The sequence below is a fragment of the Typopeltis vanoorti genome, chromosome 18, assembly GCF_054136105.1.
Source record: "Typopeltis vanoorti isolate ZY-2024b chromosome 18, IOZ_Tvanoo_1.0, whole genome shotgun sequence".
NCBI lineage: Eukaryota > Metazoa > Arthropoda > Arachnida > Uropygi > Thelyphonidae > Typopeltis > Typopeltis vanoorti.
This window is the reverse complement of record NC_143566.1, coordinates 90,758,564-90,785,200: the sequence shown is the minus strand read 5'-3', so window position 1 is coordinate 90,785,200 and position 26,637 is coordinate 90,758,564. Positions and strand designations below refer to the sequence as shown.

Here is a 26,637-nt window from a genome sequence, read left to right as displayed (position 1 = left end):
CTTTACTTTACTGGCTGTTTGGATATCTTTCTTATAGTTACTGTATTTGCATTTGTCTGTTTTGGATTTATTAAACAAAAAGATATGAAAAATGATTTAAACAAGTATTTATATACATGCACATGGGAAAATATTCATGCCGAGGTCGGTTCAGATAATCACATATTTTACTTTGAAAAAAAAAAAAAAAAATCACTATGCAATTTGCTCATCACAGTCCATTTTCACAAGCAATTTCTAAAATTTGTATTTAGTATATTGCAAATGAAATTTATTCTAGATATTTAATTTCATAACTGTAATAGATTCAAAACATTAAACTCACCTTTCTCATAAGGAGATGTATTAAGAAGTGATGGAGTCTGTTCCAATTCTAGGTTACATTCAGTAACACTACCAGATACAGGACTGATTATGTCACTAGCTGCTTTTACACTTTCTATTACTCCACACTCCTCTTTATATAAAAACAAAAACAAATATTTATAACATAGGCAAAACGAATATAAATAAAAAGATTTGAATTATTACATGAATTTTCTGCATATACAATAAAAAAATAAAACAATTAAAATTAGAAGAAAAAATATCATTATTCCTCCATAAATTATACGTTTATCACTCAAGTTATATGCGAGTCATTCAATCTTCCTTTTCATGTTAGCTTGATGATTTGTTATGGCCAATGACTTAGCATCTCAGAAACCTCATTACTGATTGCTTTGGGTAGGGCAGTTAATCTTATATGCATTACTGATATGCATGTAAACTGCACGTGTACTTCTGACCGTTTTGTGGAATAAAAAAATCCCAGTGTCCGGGGGGGGGGACCCTATATAGAGGTTCCCTATATGAATTATTCAACTACCGAATTATCTGCTACTTTTGATACTAATTTCTAGTTACTAATCTGTGCACACGTTAGTAGCTATATGCAGTGTGATCAAAACTTTGTACAATGGAATCATAACATCCTTACTTCTACATGTCGGTGTTCTCTGCATCATTCCCATAATCTCCAGTGTTGTCCTCACAATTTTAACAAAATGTCCAAGAAATTTTAAGTCCCTATCCACATCACTCTGCAGATATTTCATCATCTCCTCCAAGTTATCCCCAACAATCCTATATTCTGCATCCCATCTTTGCTTCCCAAATTTTAAAACCTTACATTTTGCTAAATTAAACTGACAGCCCACACACTCACTCATTCAGACAGTCTATTCAATTCCTCAAGTCTACAATATGTGCCCTAATTCCCATAACTCTCCCCAACTTTACAACATCTGCAAACAACCATATATCACTATTTAAGCCCCTTACAATCATTTACATAACAATTATACAATAATGGTGCCAAAACAGACTCCTGGGGTACACCCCAGCTTGCTGATTCTTATCAGGCAGCTACTATCCAATACCATTTGTTCCAATTTAACTACTAGCTTGTCATGTGACAATTTATTGAAAGCGCCTTTGCAAAATCTAAATATATTACTTGCCAAATGTATTCGTCACCGTCTTATATTAAGGTATGCAGATTGCTAAAACACGATATTCCTTTAGCAAATTCATGCTGTCCATTAAAGAGAATTCTGCTGCTGTCAACCCAGTTCTGAATCCCTGTCCTCACTAGCTTCTCAAGACCTTGACAACAATTCCAGATAAGCAGATTGACCTATAATTCGAAGCCTTAGTCTTATCACCCCCTTTATGAAGCAGAACAATTTTGCCCTCTTTTCACTCCTTGAGCCAATCTAAGACTGGTGTTAAAAAGGTAAGCTACAGCTGTTGTTAACTCCCTGGAACATTCCCCCAAGACATGCAGTGATATACCATTTAGTCCCATGGCCTTGTTGACATCATGTTCACTCATTCTTCATATACCTCCTGCTCACTCACTATCATCTATCAATGGTTCCTCCCCAATTCTCTCCAGTTCTGCATTGTTACAATCACAAGGATGGAATACTTTAATGAACTGATCATTTAACACTTCATGTAACTGATTATTGCCACTCATCTTGTGCTACCTTCACAATGTCTTTTTTCTTCAAGATTGCATACTTCATCTGTTCAGTCATCCATTTTTTTATGCCTAAGTTATTTAATCTGACCTTCAGAATACACTCAATTGCTTCTACCAGATAGTTCTGGGGTAAAGACCAAGCAGCACTGATTTCCTGCCCATTCAATTCCTCATTCTATGCTACTGCAAATTGCTTCCTGAGTTGGTCATGATCATCTGCCTTATACACTGGTGTCCAAAAGTTAAGAATGAACTACATTTTTACCTGTATATGAAAATATTTTCATGACTACAAGCAAATATAGACAAATTTATTGCTAACATTCTAATAAATTATATTACACTTTTAGCAAAAGTTACAAATTTCCTAAGAATGTAGTTAAGGAATTAATGTAGTGTGCTTACAGAAAACTATACTTTTCTGTAAGCACAGAAAGAGATATTTCAATATGGAATACATATAACCCTGAACTACGATGCAGCTCTCACAATGTCATACTATGCTTAGCACCAAGTGATTCAGGAGTTCTTGAGACAAACTGGCCCACTCCTCCTTCAGAGGAAGGAGGAGGCTTTTTCTGAGAGGAATTTCAAACAGCAATGTATCTCCCTATTAGACCGCGCGGTTAGCCTAGTGGCTTTGCGCTTCGCAACCATAGGACTGGGGAAGGAGTGTCCCAGGTTCGATTCTCGTTGTAGACGTGAGGAATTTGAGGATCTTCCTCAGGCATAGCCAAGTTAGCCGGTCTTGGGCGCGGTCAGTATGGTTTTTTCCGCCAGTTTATCTGGCGTTTTTCATCCCGCAAACAGGCAAACCGGCCCCGTGAACATACACCTCTACAGTCAAAAATATATCCCCCCCCCCAGCGGCAGACCAGGCGACGGGTCGGTTGGGAGTAGTACTAACAAGTAGTCGCATCTAAGTAACACGTGGACCCTGCATAGGAAGCGGGAATAATGCGAAGAAGAAGAAGAAGAATGTATCTCCCTATTGTGTCCCAAACGTGTTCTATGGGATTGAGATCTGAGGAGTGTGCTAATCACTCGATTTGATTAATATCCTTGGTCTGCAGAAGTATCTTCATTGCTCATGTACAATGTGGCACTGTCATCGATTAAAATGAATTCTTCACCTAGAGCACCATAAAAAAAAAAGCTGTCGATAAAGGAGTACTACAGGCCTTTGGGCATATAGGCCTACTTGTCGCAGATGTCTTGCCATAGTTTGTCAAGATATCCGTGTACCTGTGCTTGAATGGAGCCAACTTGTAAGCTAACCTCCCATGGTACATCAATTACATTTTGCTGTTATAACCATAAACATGTCTTCATGCTCAGTGGTAGAGTGAGGGCGACCTCTTAGCAAATGTCTGGAACACATTCCACTGGTTTGAAATGCTATCCAGAGCCTAGATACAACACTAGGCAAGATTCAAACTCTCTGGCAATATCAGTAAGTCTGTGGCCTTCTTCAAACTTTCCAATAATTTTTCCCCACGTATAATTATCTAGATCAGGGCTGTCCAGCCTTAGGGAATCTGAGGGCCACATCACAATATGTATCTAGTAATTTGGTAAGCAGCAGCAACACAACCTCGATAACTGAAAACACAAATGGCAACACAACTGGAGGAAGATTTGACACTTCATTTACAATAATATCTTCTGATGAGATAATCAAATTCAAGACTCTTGATCCCCATATAGCTTCTGTTACATACTGTTTAAGATAGTTGTCCTTCAAAAAGTAAAGAAATTCATTTTCTTTGGTTCCAGATGATGTCTCTTCATTCCACTCTATATTATCATAATTGAAATTGCCCATGATGATGATCACCCTTTTCTTATTAGCCAGAGCAATTTGCCAAAACATTTTCTCTCACTGCCTTCCACAACTCTATAGGACTATAGGGTCTTTAGTCAACCCTACTAAACATTTCATCCTGTCCACCTCCACTTCATATCATACTGCTTCAAAGCCACTATCACTATTTGCTTCTTGTATGTCCACCCTAAATGGGCACAGCATCTCTGCCATCATCACTAGCACTTCTCCTCCTTTTCAAGTATATTTATGCAAATATACTTGAGAAGTGCCTAAGAAAAAAAAATTGTGGAAGGAAGTGAAGCTTGGTGAAGAATAAGCCACATTCAGGCCAAATAGAGGTTGTCAGGATCACATTTTCACTTTAAGACATGGCATATGTAGTTGAGAGATCATGAGAATATAACTATTTGCATTTGAGTTTTGTGGATGTGGAAAAGGATGGCAAAGTACCAAGTGGAAAGCTTTTCAAAAAGTTACAGTTATATTGTGTAAATGGAACATTATATCAAGCAATACATAGTCTCTATTTAAGTTGTAAGTCAGCAGTTAGAATTCAAGGAGATACAGGAAAATCGTTTGATGTTAAATTAGGTGTGCAACAAGAGTGCACATTATCTCCACTGTTATTATCTATATGGATCACATTATGAAGTGGTATTAAATCGAATATCAAAATTGATTATGTTAATCATCTTAGCTCTTTACTTTATGCAGATGATGTTACAGTTCTGAATAAATCCAGTAAATTCCCTGAGTAAATTGAATAACTGTTGTAATAAATTTGGCATGAAAATCAGCAATAAAATGACACGGCCAGTGAAAATAGTTAGAAGCACTGAAACCATCAAATGTATCCTGCATGATTAATATATAGAACAAGTAAAACATTTCGGCCATTTAGGCACAATTTTTAGTGAACATGGTAAATTAACAACAGAATTAGTAAATTTGGTAGGAAGTCAGCTGGATAAATTTATATGGAATAAGAAAGAAATTAGAAATTCAAACCAATTTTAACTTATGGATGTGAGAGCTGGACTAAAAAAAAAAACTTCATCCAAGCCTGGAGACCACCAATATGCAAGTTCTGAGAAAGATTAGTGGAGTGAATAGATGACATCAATAGTGGTATCACATTAAAAATGAAGATATTAGGAAAGAACTTGCCATTGTTAGCATTCAGGAATGTGTTAGTAGAGCTAATCTCCGGTGGTATATTCACTTAAACAAAATGGAAGAGGAAAGATTAGCAAAAACAAGTGTTCTTTGCCAGGAAAAAGACCCAAAGGAAGACCAAGATGTAGATGGATTGATGCAGTAAAAAGTGCCTTAAAAGACAGAAATATAAGGTCTAATAACTGAATCTTATGCATTTTTGAAAATTATGGAGACAACTACCGTGTTTGAATAAAAACTTTAGTTTAAATAACTAAAATCTACAATTCGACGTTTCGACCTTTATGTTAAGGTCATCTTCTGGAGCGTACAAATATACACAAGAAACAAGCTATACTACAATCACACTGGTTCGTTAAAGACACTGACCAACCGTTACCACAATTGTTGGCCTGACCTCTGGTGGGAAAAAAAAAAAAAAATTATACATCAACGCTGGAGTCCTATTATTTGTGTTGTCTACTATATACATATATTAAAAGTCCTATCATTTGTGTTGTCTACTATATACATATATACATAAATTAAGTGCGTGGTCTTGAGATCACGCACTTAACACCTTGCACCAAATCAACTGGAAAAGCACCTGCTCCTTACACCGCACAAAAACCTGGTACGAAAGAAAATTTAAGGAATCCTGCGAAATCCTGATAAACCACCCAAATATCAATAACAAAGATGGCATGAAAATTCCAAGGATCTGGATGGTACACATTCAGCCTACCTAATATGAAAGATTCAACATAAGTCAGGACTCTAGCCAATCCGCTAGTATTAGAAACCATCCCACTCCAACTGGCTGGAATGATGTTAATATATGTATATAGTAGACAACACAAATAATAGGACTCTAGCGTTGATGTATAATTTTTTTTTCCCACCAGAGGTCAGGCCAACAATTGTGGTAACGGTTGGTCAGTGTCTTTAACTAACCAGTTTGATTGTAGTATAGCTTGTTTCTTGTGTATATTTGTACGCTCCAGAAGATGACCTTGACATAAAGGTCAAAACGTCGAATTGTAAATTTTAGTTATATTAAACTAAAGTTTTTATTTAAAGACGGTAGTTGTCTCCATGATTTTCAAAAATGCATTCGAATCACCGTGCAAGCCTAAAAGAAAGGATTGGAATCTTATCAGATACTAGATTAATTTGGAGAAAAACTGTTGATTGGAAGTTGGTAATGGTGTAACTTTTTCATGTAGTACTATCATAGTTATCTTGTACACCCCATGAGGGTATATATATATATATATCAAGATTTTGATGATGTTAATAATGCATTAGGAATTGACAATATATCTTTAGAGCATGTCTTGAAGAAATGCTCTAAAGAATTAATATCAACTTTGGCACTTGTTTAGTATGGGTCTTGCAATAGGGCAAGTCCCAAAATAATGGAAGGTGGGAAAAATTGTTACACTTCACAAAGGGGCAGGGATAAGACTGAGGCTACAAATTATAGGTAACTCTGTCTGTTAAATTGCTAGAGAAATTGATGAGGACTAGGATTCAGAAATGGGTTGATAATAGCAGTATTCATTACGATGGTCAGCACTGATTTGTTACAGGAAGGTATTTCACTCTAGCAATCTATTTATGTATTACAACAAGGTGAGAAATTCACTGGATAAAGATGAATATACAGTGGTATACTTTGATTTTTCAAAGTCATTTGGAAAGACTGCCACATGACAAGCTAGTAACTAAATTAAAAAAGATGCAATGAGATAATAAACTAATGAGTTGAATAAAGCTGATTGGCTGTCAGATAGGTATTAGCTAGCTATGTATGGAGGAGTAGTATCTGAAAAGAGGAAGATTGCTAGTGGTGTACCAGAGGGATCTGGTTTGAGATCATTATTTAACTTATGTTAATAACATTGTGATAAGCAATGGAGATGTGCAGTTGACGATACAAAGTTAGGAAAAACTATGAGAAACAGAGCAATATTGTGCAGGAAGATGCCAACAGACTATGTGAGTGGGCAAGTGAGTGGAGTTTTCAGTTTGCAAATATTGTAAAATGCAAACTGTTGAAATTTGGTAGGCATGGTTGGGATGCAGAGTATATCACTAATGGAGAAATTTTGGAGGTGGAAGAGATGAGAGTGGATAGAGACCTTAAGTTCAGAGGTCACACTGCTAAAATTGTAAGAACATCACAATACATTATGGCAATAATGAGGCTATTGACATGCATAAGCAAAGAGGTTATGGTTCCCTTGTGTGAGGCTTTGATCAGGATATGTATGAACTACTGTGCACAGATCATCTGGTTTCAGAGAGATGAGGATGTATTGGAGATGGTCCAGAGAAGGTTTACAGTGTCAGGTCTGAAGAATGTCAGATATGAGAAGAGATTGAGGGAATGCAAGTTGCATTTTTCTTTGCATGGAGAGTGGATGGTGAGTAGAATGCATTGCTCATCTGACTTCATGAAGGTCAGATGTTAATAATAATAATAATAATAGAAACAGAGAAATTAACTAGCAACCATAAATTATTAGTAATTTGTTTGCCTCTAATTAAAGTTCACACCAGTTCTTTCTCTTCCTCCTGTTTGCCAATTATATTCTTATGCCTTTTAGTAATTTAAATATACAGATTTTCATTATAATAATTATAATTGAAAATGTCATGATGTGGTACATCTGCCAATATACAAAGAGGTACCTGAGAAGAAACATATATCTCTGCAAAGTCACAGATTAGTCCAAGAGGATTCTTCTTACCTTGATGTGAAGATATTAATTATATCGCTTCACACTCCCAACTAAACTTTTCAGCTAATCATCTCCAAACAATGCCATAAAACTCATGATTTGTCCCACATCTTCACTGGCTCCAATTTGACTGTTCATACCAGAATTGTTCCCACATGATTCTTGTGATAATTTGTCTTATTGACATTACATTTATTTATATATATAGCCTGATAATGCCACAAGAAATGTGTGGTGAAAATAGTCAGTGTCTTCATTATTAATGCATATTGCAATTTTTAAGACCCCCAACAATCTGCACTCAAGTTTAAAAGCTACAGTAAAAACAAAACTGGGCATGCTAGACAGAATATTTAGGAGTTTTAGGCAAGAAGCATTACTAAACTTTTAGAATCCTATACTAGTTAGCTTTCTTCATATGGTTATTTTATTATGCAAGAGCACAAAAATTTAGTAAGATATTTTTATTTAAACAAGTTTCACACTATTAGTGCCTATGAACCTTGAGTCTCTTCATTAGCTGATCTTAATCTCTTCACAACACAAACGTATGGAGAAATTAACTAGTGATATGTAGATATATTAATAGGAACATAGCAATTAAGATGGCCTCTGACACATATTCATACAAAAATGTGGTTTACAAGATCAAGTTATTTGTAGGGGAGGAGGGGAGATAAGCTTAGTTATACATAAGAACTTGCTAATATATGTAATAATATCAGTTTTTTTCTCATTTATATATAATTAGCTGTTAAATCATTTGACATTAGTTAATTATCTATAAAAACTTTCAATGCATAAAACTTACCATTCTGTGTAACTGGATCAGACACAGCAGGAAGCTGGACAAAAACAACTTCTCCTAGAGCTTCCTATAAATATAAATAATACTATTTTGAAAAACTAGGTCTCATCTACAGATAAGAAATTTATTTTGCCCAATCCTGTATACTCTAAACTACTAAAGGGCTGTCAATGACCTTTAGTAGTTTAGAGTATAGAGTATACTTTAGACCTTTAGCATCTCACAGTCAAGTCATCTCCACATTCCAGTGGTATAGCCTGTTTCCACAAATGGGGCTCTGACGAATCTGGTGAGCATTGCCACTGTAAACGTTTATCTTCCCTAGATGGAGGAAATGCAAACTAGTCGAGGCAGTAGATGTCTTTCATCACCCAGTGAAATACCATCACCTTGCTTATTAGAAAGCTGAAGTGGCTGCAGCCATGTTTGATTACAAGAGCAAGGGTTTCAGCTTCTGTTTCCCCCCACTCTTCCTGCATGCAATGAGAGCAACACCCTCAATTACATACTAATCTCACTGTAGAACCAACCAATGTGTCTTTGGTTGGCCTCTTGGTCATTGGCCGTCAACATTAAGCCTCATAGCCAATTTTAGCACAGTCTTCATTCTATATAACACATGGCCATACCATCTTAGGCATGCTTCTTGCATCTTCTGTTATTGGTGTGATGCTGGGATCTTACGTATGTCGGTGTCTAGCATTCGGTCGAGCCTGGTGATGCCAAGTGTCTGTCTCGGCATTCTCATTTCGATGGTATACGATTTGCTCATATTTCTTTGCTGTTGGCCAGCATTCTGTGCCGTACATGGCTACTGGTCTAATAACTGTTCTATAGATATTTGATTTTAGGTATATTGGGATCTTCTTAAGGCCTGTGTAGCTCAGCAGAAATGAAGCTTGCATCCTCTGCTCTAGGCTGCCCAAAGATAGACTTCAGTTCAAGTCTAGTTGCCGACTGGAGGAACTTTTTCTAAGACTATCTTCAACCAGTTCCTGAGTTAGTCTATCTCTGGCCAGGCAAGTGGATTTTTCATCCCATAAACTCAAGAAATTGTTGGTCAGAATTCTGCTCTGTACATTGCTACTGGTCAAACAACTGTTTTATAGATCTTTGATTTTAAGTATAATGGGACCTTCTTATCACAAAGAATTCCAGTGACTTCTCGCTGCAGCAGAGTTGGCTCAGGCTTCAGCATCTGTTGTATTGCCATTAGAGGTAATGCTGGACCACAGGTATTTGAACTGAGTACATTTGTTCAGCTCCACACCATCTATTACAAGCGTGTCATCAGTTTGGTCACCTCCTTGCATATATTCTGTCTTCTTGATGTTAAGTTTCATTCCAAACTCATAAGCAGATTTTCTGTTTCTGCACAGGATGTGGGAGTTCATTTTGTGATGTAGTGCTAAGTATTATGTTATCAGCATATAATAGTGTCCACAGATTTGGCTTCTGAATATTCTTGGTTACAGTGTCCATACAAAGGATGAAGAGCAGGGGTGAGAGTCCAGATCCCCAGTGTTTAACAAGATCATAAACAAAAATGAAATACCATCAACTGGACTCTCACCCCTGCTCTTCATCCTTTGTTCAGCTTTTTTTTTTTTTAATGCATTGCACATAGGCTTTGGGTGCATAATTTGTTCTCAATGCCATCATGATATCATCAATGCCAGATAATATCATGCGATATAAAAGGATCAAACACCTTTTCTACATCGAAGAAAGCCACGTGTATGTTTTTCTTCTTTTCTAGATATTTCTCCATTAAGAGCTGAATGACATGGATTGCATCTGCTGTTCCACAATTTTTAATGAATCCACACTGATTTGTTGAGATTTCGGCAATGGATCTAAGGCGCACATTGAGTATTCATTCAAAAATCTTCATTGTATAGCAAAGTAACTGAATTAGTCTGTAGTTTGAGCAGTCACATATGTCCCTTCTCACCTTCCAATGTGTCTAGTTGATCTAATATCTGTTTGTAGATGCTTGGCTTCTTTGGCAGAGGCAACCTTTGCTTTTATTACAAATTATGGAAGATACCGAAATCTAAAATCAGGAGTTTCTTGTCTTTAGCCAAGTCTTATAGGATTTCTTTGCCTTTCCAGATGGGAAATGTTATACTGGTTAGCCAGATTGATGGTATTTCATTTTCGTTTATGATCTTGTTAAACACTATTGTCAGCCATTGCGCTCCTTGTGGTCCAAGTAGCTTCCAGATTTCAGGTGGTATATCATCTGGGCCAGTGGCCTTGTTGTTTTTCATTTGATCAACCCATATTGTAATAATGGGCACAGGTCCAAGGACTGCTGTGGCTGTTTGCAACATTGAGTATGGGAACTCTTCATTACTGATCTTATCAAAGTAGTTTTGCCAACAATGTAATATACATCTTTTGGTGTCTACAGCATCTTTCTGTTTTCATTTTTGATTTTCATAATGTGCCCTAGGTCTTGTGTTGAACCTCCCAGGCAAGGCATTATGTTTGCCTCTCACCTTCCAATGTGTCCAGTTGATCTAATATCTGTTGGTAGTGCTTGGCTTCTTTGACAGAGGCAACCTTTGCTTTTGTTACAGATTATGGAAGATACCAAAATCTAAAATCAGAGATTCTTGTCTTTAGCCAGGTCTTATAGGCTTTCTTTTTCAATTCCACAGTTCATTGCACTTCAAGTTTCCACCACCAGGTGTGCTTGTCAATGAAATGGTGACCAGGTTTTGTGATTCCTAATGTGGCTGCAGCACTGGTCTTAGCATGCTCAGTTAATGTGTTTCAGATGTCATTTGTTGTTTGCTTGAAGTCTGTAGTCAGTGCGCTTTCTAGTAAAGTCTTCAGCGTGGTTTCATTATCCATTAATTTCCACAATTTTATATGATTTGTCTCTATCATTGGTCTTATACAATGCTGGTGTAGACTGATCCATGTATCTAGTACCAAACTTGTGTAGCTTGACCTCTACTGCTATATGTAATTAGGTGCAAAGTTCTGTTTTTGAAAAAGGTATTTGGGACTGCAAAGTCGTGAGCTTCAGCACATTCTAGAATGTTGGTACCTTCATTTCGTACGGTTATCTCTGTCCACTATGCACGTGTTCGGAATAATCTTGCAGCCAACATGTCCATTTAGAGATCTCCTCCAATGAATATCTATTCATTGTCATTAACAGTTTGAAGATGTCTTTCAAGGTCATTACAGAATTCACCCTTTGTCTGTTCTGGCCATGCAGTCTGTGGTGCATAGACAGATATAGACTGTAGGTTCCTATACATTAATGACATTAAGCAGGGTCTATCATCAGATTTGCAATTGTTTGCTGATGATGCTAAGATAGGCAGGGCCATCAAGGATGCTACTGATATTCAGCAATTAGAAAATGATTTGAAGAGACTGGAAATCTGGGCAAACGAAAATGGCTGTCAATTTAATGTTAGTAAGTGCAAAGTTATGCACTTTGGCATGATTAGAGTTCCAGCGGCATATTATATTAGTAGGATTATGCTACGAGAAACTGAAGAGGCAAGGGATCTTGGTGTATTGGTGGATAAGAATTTAAAGTTCAAAAGGTCACATAGCAAAAGTTGCAAATACAACTCAGAGGATAATTGCTATGTTGAAGCAAACCTTGACATGTAAGGTTAAGTAATTTTGTTTCTTTATAAGGCTTTGATAAGACCACACTTGGATTACTGTATGCAGATTTGGTCTCCCAGGTTTCAAGGGGATAAAGAAACTGTGGAAAGAGTGCAAAAAAGAGTAACAAAGATTATATCCGGATTATGGGATTTAGATTATGAGGACAGATTGCGGGTATGTGGACTGCAGACTCTGGTTGACAGGAGAAAGAGGGATGATATGATAGAGGTCTATAAACTTTGAATGGGTGTTATAGCATTTCAAATGATGAAATTTTTTGTTATATAGAAGGCAGGGAGAGAACATGGGGGCATCCATGGAAGTTAAGGTTGTTTTCAGTCAAGAAAGGGTTAAGAGCTAGGTTTTTCTTCCAAAGAGCAATGAGTGAGTGGAATAATTTGCCCTTATGGATAGTGAGTGTATCTAGTGTAAATGAATTCAATGGAGATCCTTTGGTCAGATAGTGATCCCATTCAAGGGTACAGCAGTAAAATGGTTCCACAGGCTGGCTGCTGGATAGTAACACAGGACCAAACCAGTTAGTAACAAATCTGGAGGCTTTCCGATCACCCAGTGTCAAAACATATTTTTCCGGTTTGTGACAGCAGGGAGACCAAATACTGTGACTGCAGGAGGAACTGTCGAGGCCATGTATGGAGCGGAGATCTAGTTCCATCTGTGTAGGTAATATGTTTGTCACTTCTCACTGCATGCCCCACTTCCTCTTTATCTCTTCTTCACAAAATACAATGAACCATAACCCAAAGAAATGCGATTTTACTACAGATCTCAAAAATTCTCCAACAAAAAATTGTTACAAAAAAATGAAAAAAAAAAAAAAAAATCCACCCACAAAAAACATCAGAAATCCAACCAAACAACCCACTAACGTTAATTTTTACCAAAAAAAAGTTTCCACGTCCACTTCAACATTTGTGACCTAAACAGCAACATAAATTATGCGTACCACTACCTACAGTCATCTAAAAAGCAGAACTACTATTCCTATCAAAATCCCAATTAGCTACCTCCCTCAACTGCCCAAACTACACAGCTTTTTCTGCCACAAGGGCAGCACTTGTGCATTCACCAGAACTAACACCAACAACCAGAACCATCACCAACACACCATGCCAGAGACTGCAACATCCTTGAATCTTGACTGTATGATCTGCTTTGGCTCAAAATTTCCCTACCAAACCAACCTACCCTTTTCATATGCTCTCTCTCTATCACTCTTCAAACTCCAACCACTCTGACCTGTTCATCTCTAAAGACCTCTTCTCTCTAAAGCTAGACTTTCTGCAGTCAAAATACCCCAATAGTGAAGTCATCCTTCTTGGGGACTTCAATGTCCACAACTCACATTGGCTCCTCTTATCCAGTTTCACAGACTAAGCAAGCACTGATACTGAGAGGTTTGCAATCATCAATCTTCCTACCAGAATACTTGACACTCCCTCCACTTTGTCAACACACTTGACCTCTTCCTAACAAGATCCCCTTCCAGGTATCTGTGGTTGCCAGTTCTTCTCCTGGTAACTTGTATCACAACCTCATATAATTCTCTTGTACCACAGACAAACATTCACCCACCAGTTCAGTCTCATATCCTTCGGCACTACAAGAGTACCAACTGGGAGGACCTCTGCGACTTCTATTCCTCCTTCCCATGGTCCAACTACTGCTTCAGTTCTTCTGATCCAAACAACTGCTTAGACTGAATAACAGAAAACATCCTCACAGGAATGGAGGCTTTCATCCCTAGTAGGTACCAAAATACTGATAAAAAAATTTGGGCAGTGTAGAAAGGCTTTGTAGCTCTCTTTATACAACAATTCTACAGGGAATCTAGTTTTATGTACAAGCATAATTTTCTTCCAAAGAACCCTGTTTAATCAAAATGGCATGTTCTGCTAAGCTAGACTGCTCTGAATCACAATACTGGATGTATGAATTATGTTCCTCATGATGGATGGATACAGATCTACCAGACTGTTTGAAGTAAGATAAACCATGGCAGCAAGAGATCCGTAGACGCCTAGAAAAATCAATGGGAGGAAACTTGTCTTTAAGTGAGGAAAGGAGGGCAGAAATCTTCCCAACAGGACACCAGAATGTTAAGAGGTTAAGAACTAACATTGTGGTTGGAAGTTTATTTTGCACTTGGTTAGACTATAATAAATTTAGTTTAATCCTTTATCCAAGTGTAAGCAAACAAAGTTTGTGCCTGAAAATGTCTTCAGGACTGAGTTAAGGTGGACCAAGCTCTCATGTCTCAGTATCTCCCATAATGCAAAGCATATCTCCTTGCAGATATGTATACTGCTATATAAGGGAAGGGCCACTACCCAGACCAGTTTCGACCTTTATTGGGGTCTCGTCAGTGGGAGGCAGACCTAAACGTCGAGATACTAAGGCAGAAGCAATAGGAGAGGTCATATTTGCCCATACGAGTTGCCAACAGGTGTACCACTCTATTATTGAATTACTCTGGATTTAGAGAAAGATGTTGGAAGTTTATTTTGCACTTGGTTAGACTATAATAAATTTAGTTTAATCCTTTATCCAAGTGTAAGCAAACAAAGTTTGCACCTGAAAATATCTTCAGGACTGAGGTAAGGTGGTAACAACACTAGGCAACCCGCAGCAAAGGTGGACCAAGCTCTTATCAATCCTTGTCTCAGTATCTCCCATAATGCAAAACACATCTCCTTGTGGAGATGTATACTGCTATGTATTAAGGGAAGGGCCACTACCCAGACCGGTTTCGACCTTTATTGAGGTCTCATCAGTGAGAGGCAGAAGGCAATAGGAGAGGTCATATTTACCCATATCCTCCCACCGACGAGACCTCAATAAAGGTTGAAACCGGTCTGGGTAGTGGCCCTTCCCTTAATACACAGCAGTATACATGTCCGCAAGGAGATGTGCTTTGCATTATGGGAGATACTGAGACAAGAAGTGATAAGAGCTTGGTCCACCTTTGCTGCAGGTTGCACCACCTTACCTCAGTCCTGAAGATATTTTCAGACACAAACTTTGTTTGCTTACACTTGGATAAAGGATTAAACTAAATTTATTATAGTCTAACCAAGTGCAAAATAAACTTCCAACATCTTTCTCTAAATCCAGAGTAATTAAATAATAGGGTGGTACACCTGTTGGCAACTTGTATGGGTAAATATGACCTCTCCTATTGCTTCTGCCTTAGTATCTCCACGTTTGGGTCTGCCTCCCACTGACGAGACCTCAATAAAGGTCGAAACCGGTCTGGGTAGTGGCCCTTCCCTTAATGCATAGCAGTGTACATGTCTGCAAGGAGATATGTTTTGCATTATGGGAGATACTGAGAAAAGGAGTGATAAGAACTTGGTCCACCTTTGCTGCAGGTTGCACCACCTTACCTCAGTCCTGAAGATATTTTCAGACACAAACTTTGTTTGCTTACACTTGGATAAAGGATTAAACTAAATTTATTATAACATTGTGGTGTCATTTTCTCCTGCCAGGAAAATTTCTATCTTCCTTTTCTCACCTAAAGACCAGCTTCCTCCATTCAACTTTCAAGGCAGCTAGCAGATCCCTTGCTCCTGTGGTTGGTCTTAATCTTATAAGAACATTATCATCACATCTAAAACAAATTGATTTGTGCATATATTTCATTCTTATTACAAGGACATCTGTGAAATAAAGAAATTAGAAAGTAAAACAACATTCAAAGATATGGCATGTCAATTTCAAATCATGTTTCATCAATCATTTAATGATGTTCTTTTAATAAGGATGAAATAGCTTGGGAAAAAATATTGTTTTACATGTGATAGCTGTTAATTTCATAATGTCTGCAACATGTTCCCCTAATGTTTAATCATTATACAAAATTAATAATCAAAAATTGGAATGACACTTATATAAAGAAAAAATATTTATTACTTGCAGAATTTTCAGCTGGGTTTTCGATGTATTGTCAATGCATACAGATGACAAGAGAAACAAAACAGAAAACTTAAAATGCTATTATTACAGGAGGACAGAGCTACCTACAATGATTAGAATTCAAATAATATGTAACTGTTAATTCAAAAAACACAGACGTGAATTTTACTTAGGATGACTTCCTAAAATTGTGAAAGTTTAAGACAGTCCTTGTTGAGGTTGGTTCAGTAGAATGAGGTTCAACTTTCTTTGTATAATCTTTCAAGCATCAAATATTTTTTGTGTAAGACAGTTTTATTCCAGTAAATTCTATGCCTAGTGAAAAAGGTGCGGCTTGATAAATCACACTTATCTAACTCATGAAATAGAATATAATTGTAATGTTCTTCCATATGAATCCGAGATGAATGACATCTACATGAGCATAGGATTTTATAAACTCTAGTATGAGAGAGAGGAGGATACTTATAGTATTACTTCAAGTCTACATGGATTCCAGAGACTCATTGAGGAAGGTCAAATGCTCATAGACCACAATAACTATCATATCATGCATTTAAAACATTCAACATTGGAATACTCATCACCCATTCCAGCAACACATTCCCATCATTCACTGCCTGCAAAGCAAAAAATCTTTTTCACCATTTTACTTACATGACCCTTGTACAGCCTCCAGGGATGACCTCTAGTTCTGGCATCATCCATTAGTCTATGCAATAATTCTCCTGTATCTATTTGGTAGACTCCTCTCACCAGCTTATACGTCTCACTCATGTCATTTCCCTTCTCCTCCTCTGCCAAGCTCTGAAGACCACATTCCCTCAATCTGTCCTCATACTCAATATTCCAGCATCCTGAGACAGGCTTAGTTATTCCTCTGCACTCTCTCCAATGTTTCCCTAGCACTGTTATTGCAGGTGACCAGTTCTGTGCACAGAAATCCAACAGACTATTTAGCACTTTATAAAGTTGCACTATCACCTCCTTATCCTTACATGTCACCATTCTTCGCATTATAGCAGTAATTTTTTGGGTAACCCTCAACTTTCATCATGTGTCCCCTCAACTTCAGTTCTCTATCTACCAAGATGCCCAGATCCCTTGCATCTTCCACATCCCAGAGCAAAGTTCCTCCAATGTGATAAATCCCATTCCATCTTCTCTGGCCAAAGGTGCCTAACTTTACACTTAGCAACATTGAAATAACATCCCATCAAGAAATTATCTCCTTACTCACACATGATATTTCCTGCTTCCAATCATTATTGGAAGGAGAAATTAAAGTCATTCATTATTATAATCCTCCTGTTGCTCACCAGTCTCATGTCTGAACATTTCAGAATCTTCTCCCTCTACATTTCCTGCCATGTAGTAACATTCTACTAAATATCTAAAATTTGTGCTAACCTCAACTTCACACCAAATGGCCTCAAAGCCACTATCATTATTGTTTTCTTCAAGCTCTTGAGAGGACATAACTGTTCTGAAATCATCAGTAATACCACTTCCTATTTTATTGTCACTCACACACACACACACACCAGTGCCATTTACTGTCAACCACCACCACTATTTTCACAAATCACAAACATCCATGCCCACGGCAGGATTCGAACTCACAGCCTTTTTCGCTGGTGAGCGAATATGCTAACCACTCAGCCAACCAGGCCGAGTTATCTTTTTCTTTTCGAAAAATGCTCTAGCGATCACATTCTATTCTCATAAGCACATCATTCTCTGTTAACCATGTCTTACTAACACCAATGATTTATGGTTTGACTAACTGTATCAAGGCCACAAAACCAGCACCCTTATTCCTAATACTCCTTTGCATTGATGCACAGATATAAGCACAGTAGCTTTCCCCTGGTTCCCCTTCCCACAATTCCTTATTCCATCTTTCCAGTAATTTGACTGGAATGAAGAAATCTTTCTTCGTCCCTTATCTCACAATTTTGGTATCCTACACTCACAGTTACATTGTCTAGTTTCCATTTCCCTGACTGGCCACACGCTCACCTCCTCTCATCAATCAATCAATCCAACTTCTTACTTTCGGTCTCACTGAAATGCAGACCATCTGCAGCAAGCAGCTCTCTCCTACCTTCAAATTAATCCCACACATCAACAAACACAATCCTCTCTTCCTGCACATTCTAGATATCATACTATTCGTGATCACTTCTCTTCTCCTTATCTCTCCACTATCATACACTGATAACACACAATTCTACCACTCACACAATTTTGCTTCATTGTCTTGAGCAACATACTCAAATCACATGCTACCCATTCACACTTCCTTGAAAGTCATTTGTTCCAAAGCACAGTCAACTCCTCTGCATTCCCTCTCTGCTCCACAGCCTCAGTTACTCTTCCTATTGTTGTTCCCCTCAGACATACTTTTGACCTGGTCCATTTTCACATCTTTCACTACAGAATTCCCATACAGCAGTACACTAGTTTCAACTGCAATCATTTATCTGACCCATGTGCCACTTTCCTTCTTAAACCTGCAACTACCAATCTCTTCTCTAATTGTTCTATCTCATTCTGCACACACCTTAATTCATTCAACCTTGCAAATTCTTTTCTAATATCCTCACTTGTGTTCATATCTTTCCTGCTATCTTCTTTACCATTCCTCATTTGTTTTTCTACCATTCCACATCTTTTGCATCTTCCTGTGTTATTATGCCTTGCTGTGTCATTTACCACTTGCACTATATTCGCTGTTCACAACTTTCATTACGTTCGTATTGATTTCATCGTTTTTGTTATCCCTGATTTTGTTCAGCAGATTGCTCATCATTTTTTCAAAACTTTTGTACTACCCATTCACTGCTCTTTTATAGCATCTCTCTTTGCTATCAGATGAGCACTCATTCTTCTCATTGCATTCTTGCTGCTATCACTCACAGTTACTGATATGTTACAAACCAAGTCCACATTCAAATCACACTTTGCACACACCCTCCTTCCATTTGTATTAAATATACAATTATTTTAACAAAATTAAAAAATACGTATAGCACACCTCTCATTTCACGAAATGACTAAAATCAAAATTTTACTTTTGTAAAGACAAAGCTGTTGGCATCTTTCTTTCACAGGTTACTATACCTCGCTCTAAGTTTAACGATTTTATAAACAAGCCCACACAATACACAACTCTTACACAAACACAATTATCTATAATTAATTAGTCAAAAAACTTATCTGAAAGGAAGCCTTTTCACAAACCTGCCAACAAAACACCACCTGGTGTCAATTTGGCATTATCTTTTGGAGAGTCTAGGAAGGAATTTCATAATTATCAAAATTATTAATTATGACCTACCTTCATCAAAATCCTCCACTAGAAGTTCCTAAAATTTTGATTCCATGTGTAAAGGGAATATTGGAAAAAATTGAAAAATTCAAACAGATTAATATGTATCTTTCAGTTAGCTCAAAAATTAAATTCCTGTCTGTCAGCCACAATCATGCTGCTAGCTTCACAGACTAATTTTGACTAAGTAACTTCAGAGGCACTGATAGTTCTCTCGTATATTCTCATAACACACAGGCTGACATACTGTTCCATAAGAACATTATGTTAGGGAAGATTGACAGGATGACAAGAGAGGAGGACAGCAATAGTTGAATGGACAAAGGAATTATATTACAACTACTGAAAAAAAAAAAAAAAAATGCAAGACCAAGTGAAAGGGAGTGCCTATATTCACAAAATCAACAAATGTCGAAAACACTATAAAGTATATAAACAACATAGGACAAATATTTATTCCACTGCAATAAATACTGATTACACAACTGTTTTTCTTTTATTGTCACAACATGACAGCATAATCATAAATATTAAATGAATTTTAAAAAAAATCAAGTCTGCAAAAAACACAAAGGGCAACATGGATCTCTCAATGCAAATTGCAATGACTGACACAGGTGCTTTGAATGTAGATCATTATCATTATGTGACATCTCCAAGGAGTCAAAAGACTCATCAAGGCAGGCCATCTATTTCTACAACTCTCCATCTCCACCACTTAATTCACCAACTACACAATTGCCATTACCAACACCATCTACTGCCTATAACCAATGGTATTTTTTGACTGTAAATTGCAAGTTCTCAAGGCCAATCTGCAGGATGAAAAACCCAAGTTTCTGGAAGAAAAAACCCTGCTACATCCATATGAGATCAGCTAACTCACCTTCAATTGGAGGGGAAAAAAAAAGATGTCACAGCGAGAATCAAACTTAGGCCTTTTCCAATCGAAGGGCGCAACATACCGTCATTCTTCCAATTGCACTACAGAGGTGCTTATACAGAAGATTACATCATTTCATGCGAGATCACCACCCAGCTTCTTGTAGATCATTATTATTATGTAACACCTCCAAAGAGTCCAAAGACTCATCAAGGGAGGCCATCTATTCTACAACTCTCCATCTCCACCACTTAATCCACCAACTACACAAAATGTTCCTACTATCTCACCAATACCAACACCATCTACTGCCCACAACCAATGGTATTTTTTCCTGAAAGAGTATTTAAAAAATAAATAAATAAAACAGATTTCAGTTAATCTAACTCTCTGCCCACCTTACTAATATAATGCAAGGTTCCCATTCTTTCATGGATAAGCTCATCAAAAATAATTTAGAATAAATGAACTTATCTTGTCCAGAGTAGTACCACACTTTATTTCAGAACAATTTTTGATTAACCACAAAAAGGATATTTTAATTGTATTCTGATTGTTTCTTAAATGTTAATAAATACAAAAAGATCTAAATGATTTTATATAGTTAAAAAAATTCAGTTAATCTAGGATGCATAAAAAACTAAATTAAGAATGCCAAAATTCCTTACTTGTGCATAGTTTGATATGCCTACTGTGGCATTTTCCCCTTCAGCTAAGACCCACTCATGCTGATCTGAATATTTTCTTGCTAAGTGAAATAAGAAATTGCATGCATATACACACAGAATGAAACTAGTCTATATTCATATAAATACTGAAAACGAGTAGTGATAATATAGAGAACACCACATGAAAAATTTGCTAACCTGCATAGGTTAATTCCTTGAGTGATTTTAAACAAAACAGTTTATTTCAACATTGGTCCAATTCAGGACCAGTGAGAGGATAGTCAATTCATGATTACGATATTAATAACTCAGCACTACCCAACTGTGCAGGTTCTTTTATGCTTTCCTGAATTGAAAGCATAAAAGAACTTGAACAGCATTCTATTGAGAGTTATAGAATTGACTGTATTTAACTGTGTGCTTTTACAAAAGCACGAGTCATTTGACTCCAATGGAGGCCTGAATAAAAAAGGATGCTGGATAAGTTTACCAACAAGGAGCACACTGACATCCATTTCATTTACAAATTTTGTAATGGCAATAAAAAAACTGCTGATAGGAATTTCCTGAGCTTATCTCTAATCATGTTTTTATTGAGGCACTCTGATCCCTGTGGGAAACAATAATTTCGCAGCATACCCAATTGTCACTTCAATAATCTAGTTATTGAAGTTACACACTTACTGATCCAAGATTTGGATCAGTAAGTGTGTTGTTTAGTCTGTCGAATGATGACCATGCGACTTTCTTTCATTTTACTAGTTCTTCAGATAAGTCATCATTAATTTTTATTGTTTGTCCTAAGTAATTGTAAGAGTTAACCTGCTCTATAGGGATGTTATTGATACACAAGTTATTATTACGGGCAACTCCAGGGAGTCATTAGACTCATTGAGGGAGGCCTAAATCATATTCATCACAACTATTCGACATTCATACAGTATCTATCATACCTCGCCTTAAACTCATTCACTGTCACAGCATTCACCACAGACTCTGGCAGCCCATTCCACTCATTCACCACTCTAAAAGTAAAGAACCCAGCTCTAACACCTTTACTAACCACACTTTTGCCCAGTTTCCATGGATGTCCCCTAGTCCTCCCACAACCAGCCCTTTTCTCAAAAATATCTTCTGAATTAATTTTATAGAAACCCTTCAGTAATTTGAATGTCTCAATCATATCTCCCCTCCTCTGCCTATCAACCAATTTTTGCAACCCACAAATCCTCAACCTGTTCTCATAAGGTTCATTCCACAGACCTGCTATCATCTTGGTCACTAGCCTCTGGATCCTCTCAACCTCCTCCCCATCAAGAAGAAACCTAGGTGACCAAATCTGGGCACAGTAGTCGAGATAGGGTCTTATCAAGGCTCGATACAGAGGAACTATAACCTGCTTGTCAACGTATTCTTCAGCGAGCTGATTTGGCCACTTTTGCAATGTGCTCCCTAAACTTCAACTCCTTATCCACCAACACTCCTAAATCTCGTGCCTTGTCAATTTCCTGGAGTACAGTTCCACCAATGTAGTAATCTGCTGCTAATCTTTTCACCCCAAAATGTATAACCTTACATTTTGCCACATTAAATTGACATCCATTCTCCTTAGCCCAGACCTCCAATTTATCCAAATCTTCTTGCAAAATTTTGACATCATCTGCATTCACTATTGCCCTACCCACTTCAATAATCTAGTTGTCACTTTGTTTTTTCTAGATTCATTTCTAAGCCAATCTCACTGCTTTTGATGTATATATTTTTTGCCCATTTCTTCTAGGTCTTTTGAGTTTTGAGATATTAGTACAAGATCGTCAGCAAACATAAGGATTTGTAATTTTTCGCCACCTATGTTTATTCCTCCATTTAGGTCTATTTTTCTCAGAATATATTCTAAAGTGCTGGTAAATAGGTTCAGGGAGATTGCATTGCCTTGGCAGACTCCCACTCTTTATATTTATAGATTGATCAAATAGGGCTATTTGTGTGGTTTTTATTAGTTTCTTTTATCATGTGGATGTAAGAAATGAACATGTGGATCATGTTCATTTCTGGTAAGGCACAAATGACTGCATAGTGTTCTATGGTATCAAATGCTTTTTTTGAAATCAATAAAGATGAAATGGGGATTTGGTATTCTCTGCATTTTCTGTTAATTGCAAAATGACATGGATATGATCTTCTGTGGAGAAGCCTCTTCTGAATCCTGCCTGCTCTCTGCTGGAGTTATTCTCGAGAGTAGTTTGGATTCCGTTCAGCATTACCCTGTTCATGATTTTATATACATGAGAGAGTAGACATATTGGATGATAATATTTTGTCTTCTTCATTCCCTTTCTTGAATAAAAGTATGGTTTTTGAGGACCTCCATTCCTCTGGAATCTTTCAAGTACCATGTGAATCTGGTAGCCAAAGCTTTGAATATGGTTAGTCCACTTTGTTAGATTTCTTCAGCCTTAACACGAGTAAGTCCTGAGGTTTTACCTTTATTTTCTTAAGGGTGTGTTCTTTTCATCAGGAAGTAGATCTGGTAGATTGCTTGGATTTGGAACGATGGGTTCTGAGACTTGGCATTTAGTTGCATAAAGGTTGTTAGAAGAATTTCTGCACAATTTCTTCTGTGTTTTTTCTGTTAGTATGTTTTTCCTCCATTTTGATCATGGAGAGCAGGTGGAATTGACTGTTTAAAATTTAAGCCTTTCTCCATTTTTTCCAGGCTGGTTTTTGCCTGTGCTGCTTCTCTTAGTTTTTGTATCCTGAAAGATTTGTAGTCTTCTAGAATTCTTTTCCTTAGTAACTTACAGATAATTTTGTATTCTAGAAAATTTCCTTTGGATTTCTTTAGTTCTTTTCTCTTTTTCAGTAGTTCTATAGTTTGAGGTGCTCTTTTCTTTTGTTTTGCAGGAATTTCTGAATTTCTCTTTTTTTTTTTTTTTTCACTCATAAATTCAGTATAGTCATCATCTACATCCATTCAGTCTCTTCTATGTACTTCCTGAACTTGTGATAGTCTATTTGTCTAAGGCTGTCTTTTGTGGTTTGATTTGCTTTAATACATTTTTTTTGTGGTCTATTCTTATAATGGGTCTGAGAAGTCTGTGGTCAGAATCTATGTTAAAATATGTTTCGCCTATTGTACCAATCTTTTACAATCTGTTAAGGTGTAATCTCCTTTTTTGTGTGTCTCCATTTAGTGATTTCCAAGTTCATCTTCTTGGGCTCTAAATTAGTTACCATTTTAAATTATTCCATTTCAGACCTATAGAACTATGAACATATCCTGTTTATTTAAACACAAAGTAAAAAAAAAAAGAAAATAGTTCTGCAATCTTGCAGTTGCGGAGGTGAGTAATTCTGAAAATGTCCACATTTGAAAACCATAAAGTCTTATTCTTTTTACCAGGGGCGAATTCTCTATGCTTGCTGCGCAAGCTCATTACTTGAGAAAGAAGTAATATTTATTTGTTAATAAATGCATGCATTTATAAGCATTCCATTTAGGCTTTTATTTTTGTAGACAGAAGACGTCTTAAGCTTGCGTGGCAATAATTGAGCTTTGTGTTGTGTATCGAAGGCTGATGCTTGCTCGTCTAGTCAAAGCTATCTTGGCTTGCTTGATTGTGGAAGCTTCCAGGTCCTCGCTACAGCACTGTGATTTCATGCACGCGCATAGCCATTTCCACTCCCTTCACGTCATCTTAAACACAGGCCATATGCAGTCAAAGTAGCTCTAGCCAGTGAGCTTCAGCCAGCCTTTACAAGTGTGCATGCTGCTTGGGAAAATTAAGTTACAACCAACTTTTTATGACGATGTTATTGACCAGTTCATAAAGAAGAACTGTAGGGTAGAATTTGTATTCAAGTAGCTAAATTGAAAAAGATAGAATATCACTTGTAAAATAAATGTTGTATTTGTATGATTAAATGTACATAAATTTCTAAATATATAGTTTTAAATGGTCAGTAATTCATTATTCAGACTTCAATCACACATCTCACTCCCTGAATGATAACAAGAGCAAGCATGAATTTCAAGACCAGCATTCGCCCCTGGTTTTTACCTTCTCATAAAATAGTGGATCTGGTAATGGCATCCCATTTTTTTTTTTTTTTTTTTTTTTAAATCATTCTTACATTTGAGAGGCTGTAAAACTAACAAATCAATGCTATATGTAGTTAAGAGTCAAGAGAAAAGTAATCTGATTTTTTTTTTAAGAGCTAGAGGTACTTTGGGAAATACTTCGCAGGTAAGGACTATTCCAGAGAAAGAACAGAGGTAGATAAAAAAACAAGATGAATGGGAGCAGCAGACTCAAAAAGAGTTAACAATTTAACTGTAACTGGATAAAAGAAAAAAGCTAATATCTTTTATTCCATTATAAGGAATAAGTGAGGCCATTTAACCTCCATCTATGTTTTGGAGGCTGAGCAGGCAGTTCAATTTCCGCCAGTAGTTATTCAGAGATAGCTGACCCAAGCCCATCACTAATTAATAGCAAAATCTGATGAAGAGACGACAAACAAGTGTCGCCATCTCTTGATCCCTAACACAACATGTTGTCTGAAATAGTATGGGTTCGGTCGATTTAGAAAAAGTTCCTTTAGTCAGCAATTAGAATTGAACCTAGATAATTTTTGGTTAGTGCAGAGGATGCAAACACCACTTCCATATACAGTACAACTTTGTTATAACAAGCACAGAAATAATGAGATCGCAGCTGTAACGAGCCAGAATGATTTTAATTCTACAAGGATATACTGTACAAACTTCGGTAACTATGAAAACTTTAATTATTTGGGTTACTCTTGGAATCGACAGAAATGAAAGGAGTGACAGCTTTATGACCGCTCCCCCCCCCTGCATTGGACTGCAGGCCAGATTATAACTTATCTTATCCTTGACAACCATTCCCAGTCTACCTACCTCTCCAGTGGCCTAGCTTCTGGTCCTCCTCCCTCACTTTACTCAAATACTGACAACTGTACAATCAGTTAAAAACAAACCATTTTATCAGAAACATGTCCACTAAAAGAAAGTCTGAGTTTGCAAAAAAGTCGAAATTATTCATGAGTTAGATTGAGGTGTGCAAAATGTCAAAGTGTGTATAAAGTTTACATACTGGCACAAGAAAATGGCAAACTAAAACTCTAGAAAGTGTGAGCTCACAAACATTTATGAACAGTTCACTACACAAAGAAGTAATTCAACAGTTCACTACACAAAGAAGTTAAGGTTTCTTACTAGATGGTCTGATCTTGAAAGCTCAAGTGGAAAATTTTGCTAAACAATTTGGACGTGAAGATTTTGTATGCAACAATGGTCGGTTGAATCAATTTTAAAAAAGAACCAACATACCATCATTATGTTGATTTTTTAAAAGATTAAATGAAATTGTGTTTATTATTAGTAGTATTGTTTTTAATTATTATTATTACTAAGGGAAACCCCAAGGAGTCCTTAGACTCATTCATCGAGGAAGGCCCTAAGCATCATGTCAAGAACTATCCAACATTTGTGCAGTATCTGTCATACTTTGCTTTGAACTCATTCACAGTCATGGCATGCACAACAGACTCTGGCAATCTATTCACTGCTCTCCAAAC

The 26,637-nt window shown here is 37.0% G+C and overlaps 1 protein-coding gene across 1 annotated transcript in view; it reads right to left on the bottom strand.

The window, feature by feature from the left end:
- Positions 1–26,637, bottom strand: part of ppl (glycine cleavage system H protein, mitochondrial) — a 50,007-nt gene that overhangs the window by 3,107 nt on the left and 20,263 nt on the right. The window contains exons 2-4 of the mRNA XM_090408481.1: positions 21,034–21,113; positions 8,571–8,634; positions 326–457 (exon numbers count right to left, since the gene is read on the bottom strand). Coding sequence (XP_090264607.1) covers positions 326–457; positions 8,571–8,634; positions 21,034–21,113 — 276 coding nt within the window. The remainder of the gene's footprint in view (positions 1–325; positions 458–8,570; positions 8,635–21,033; positions 21,114–26,637) is intronic.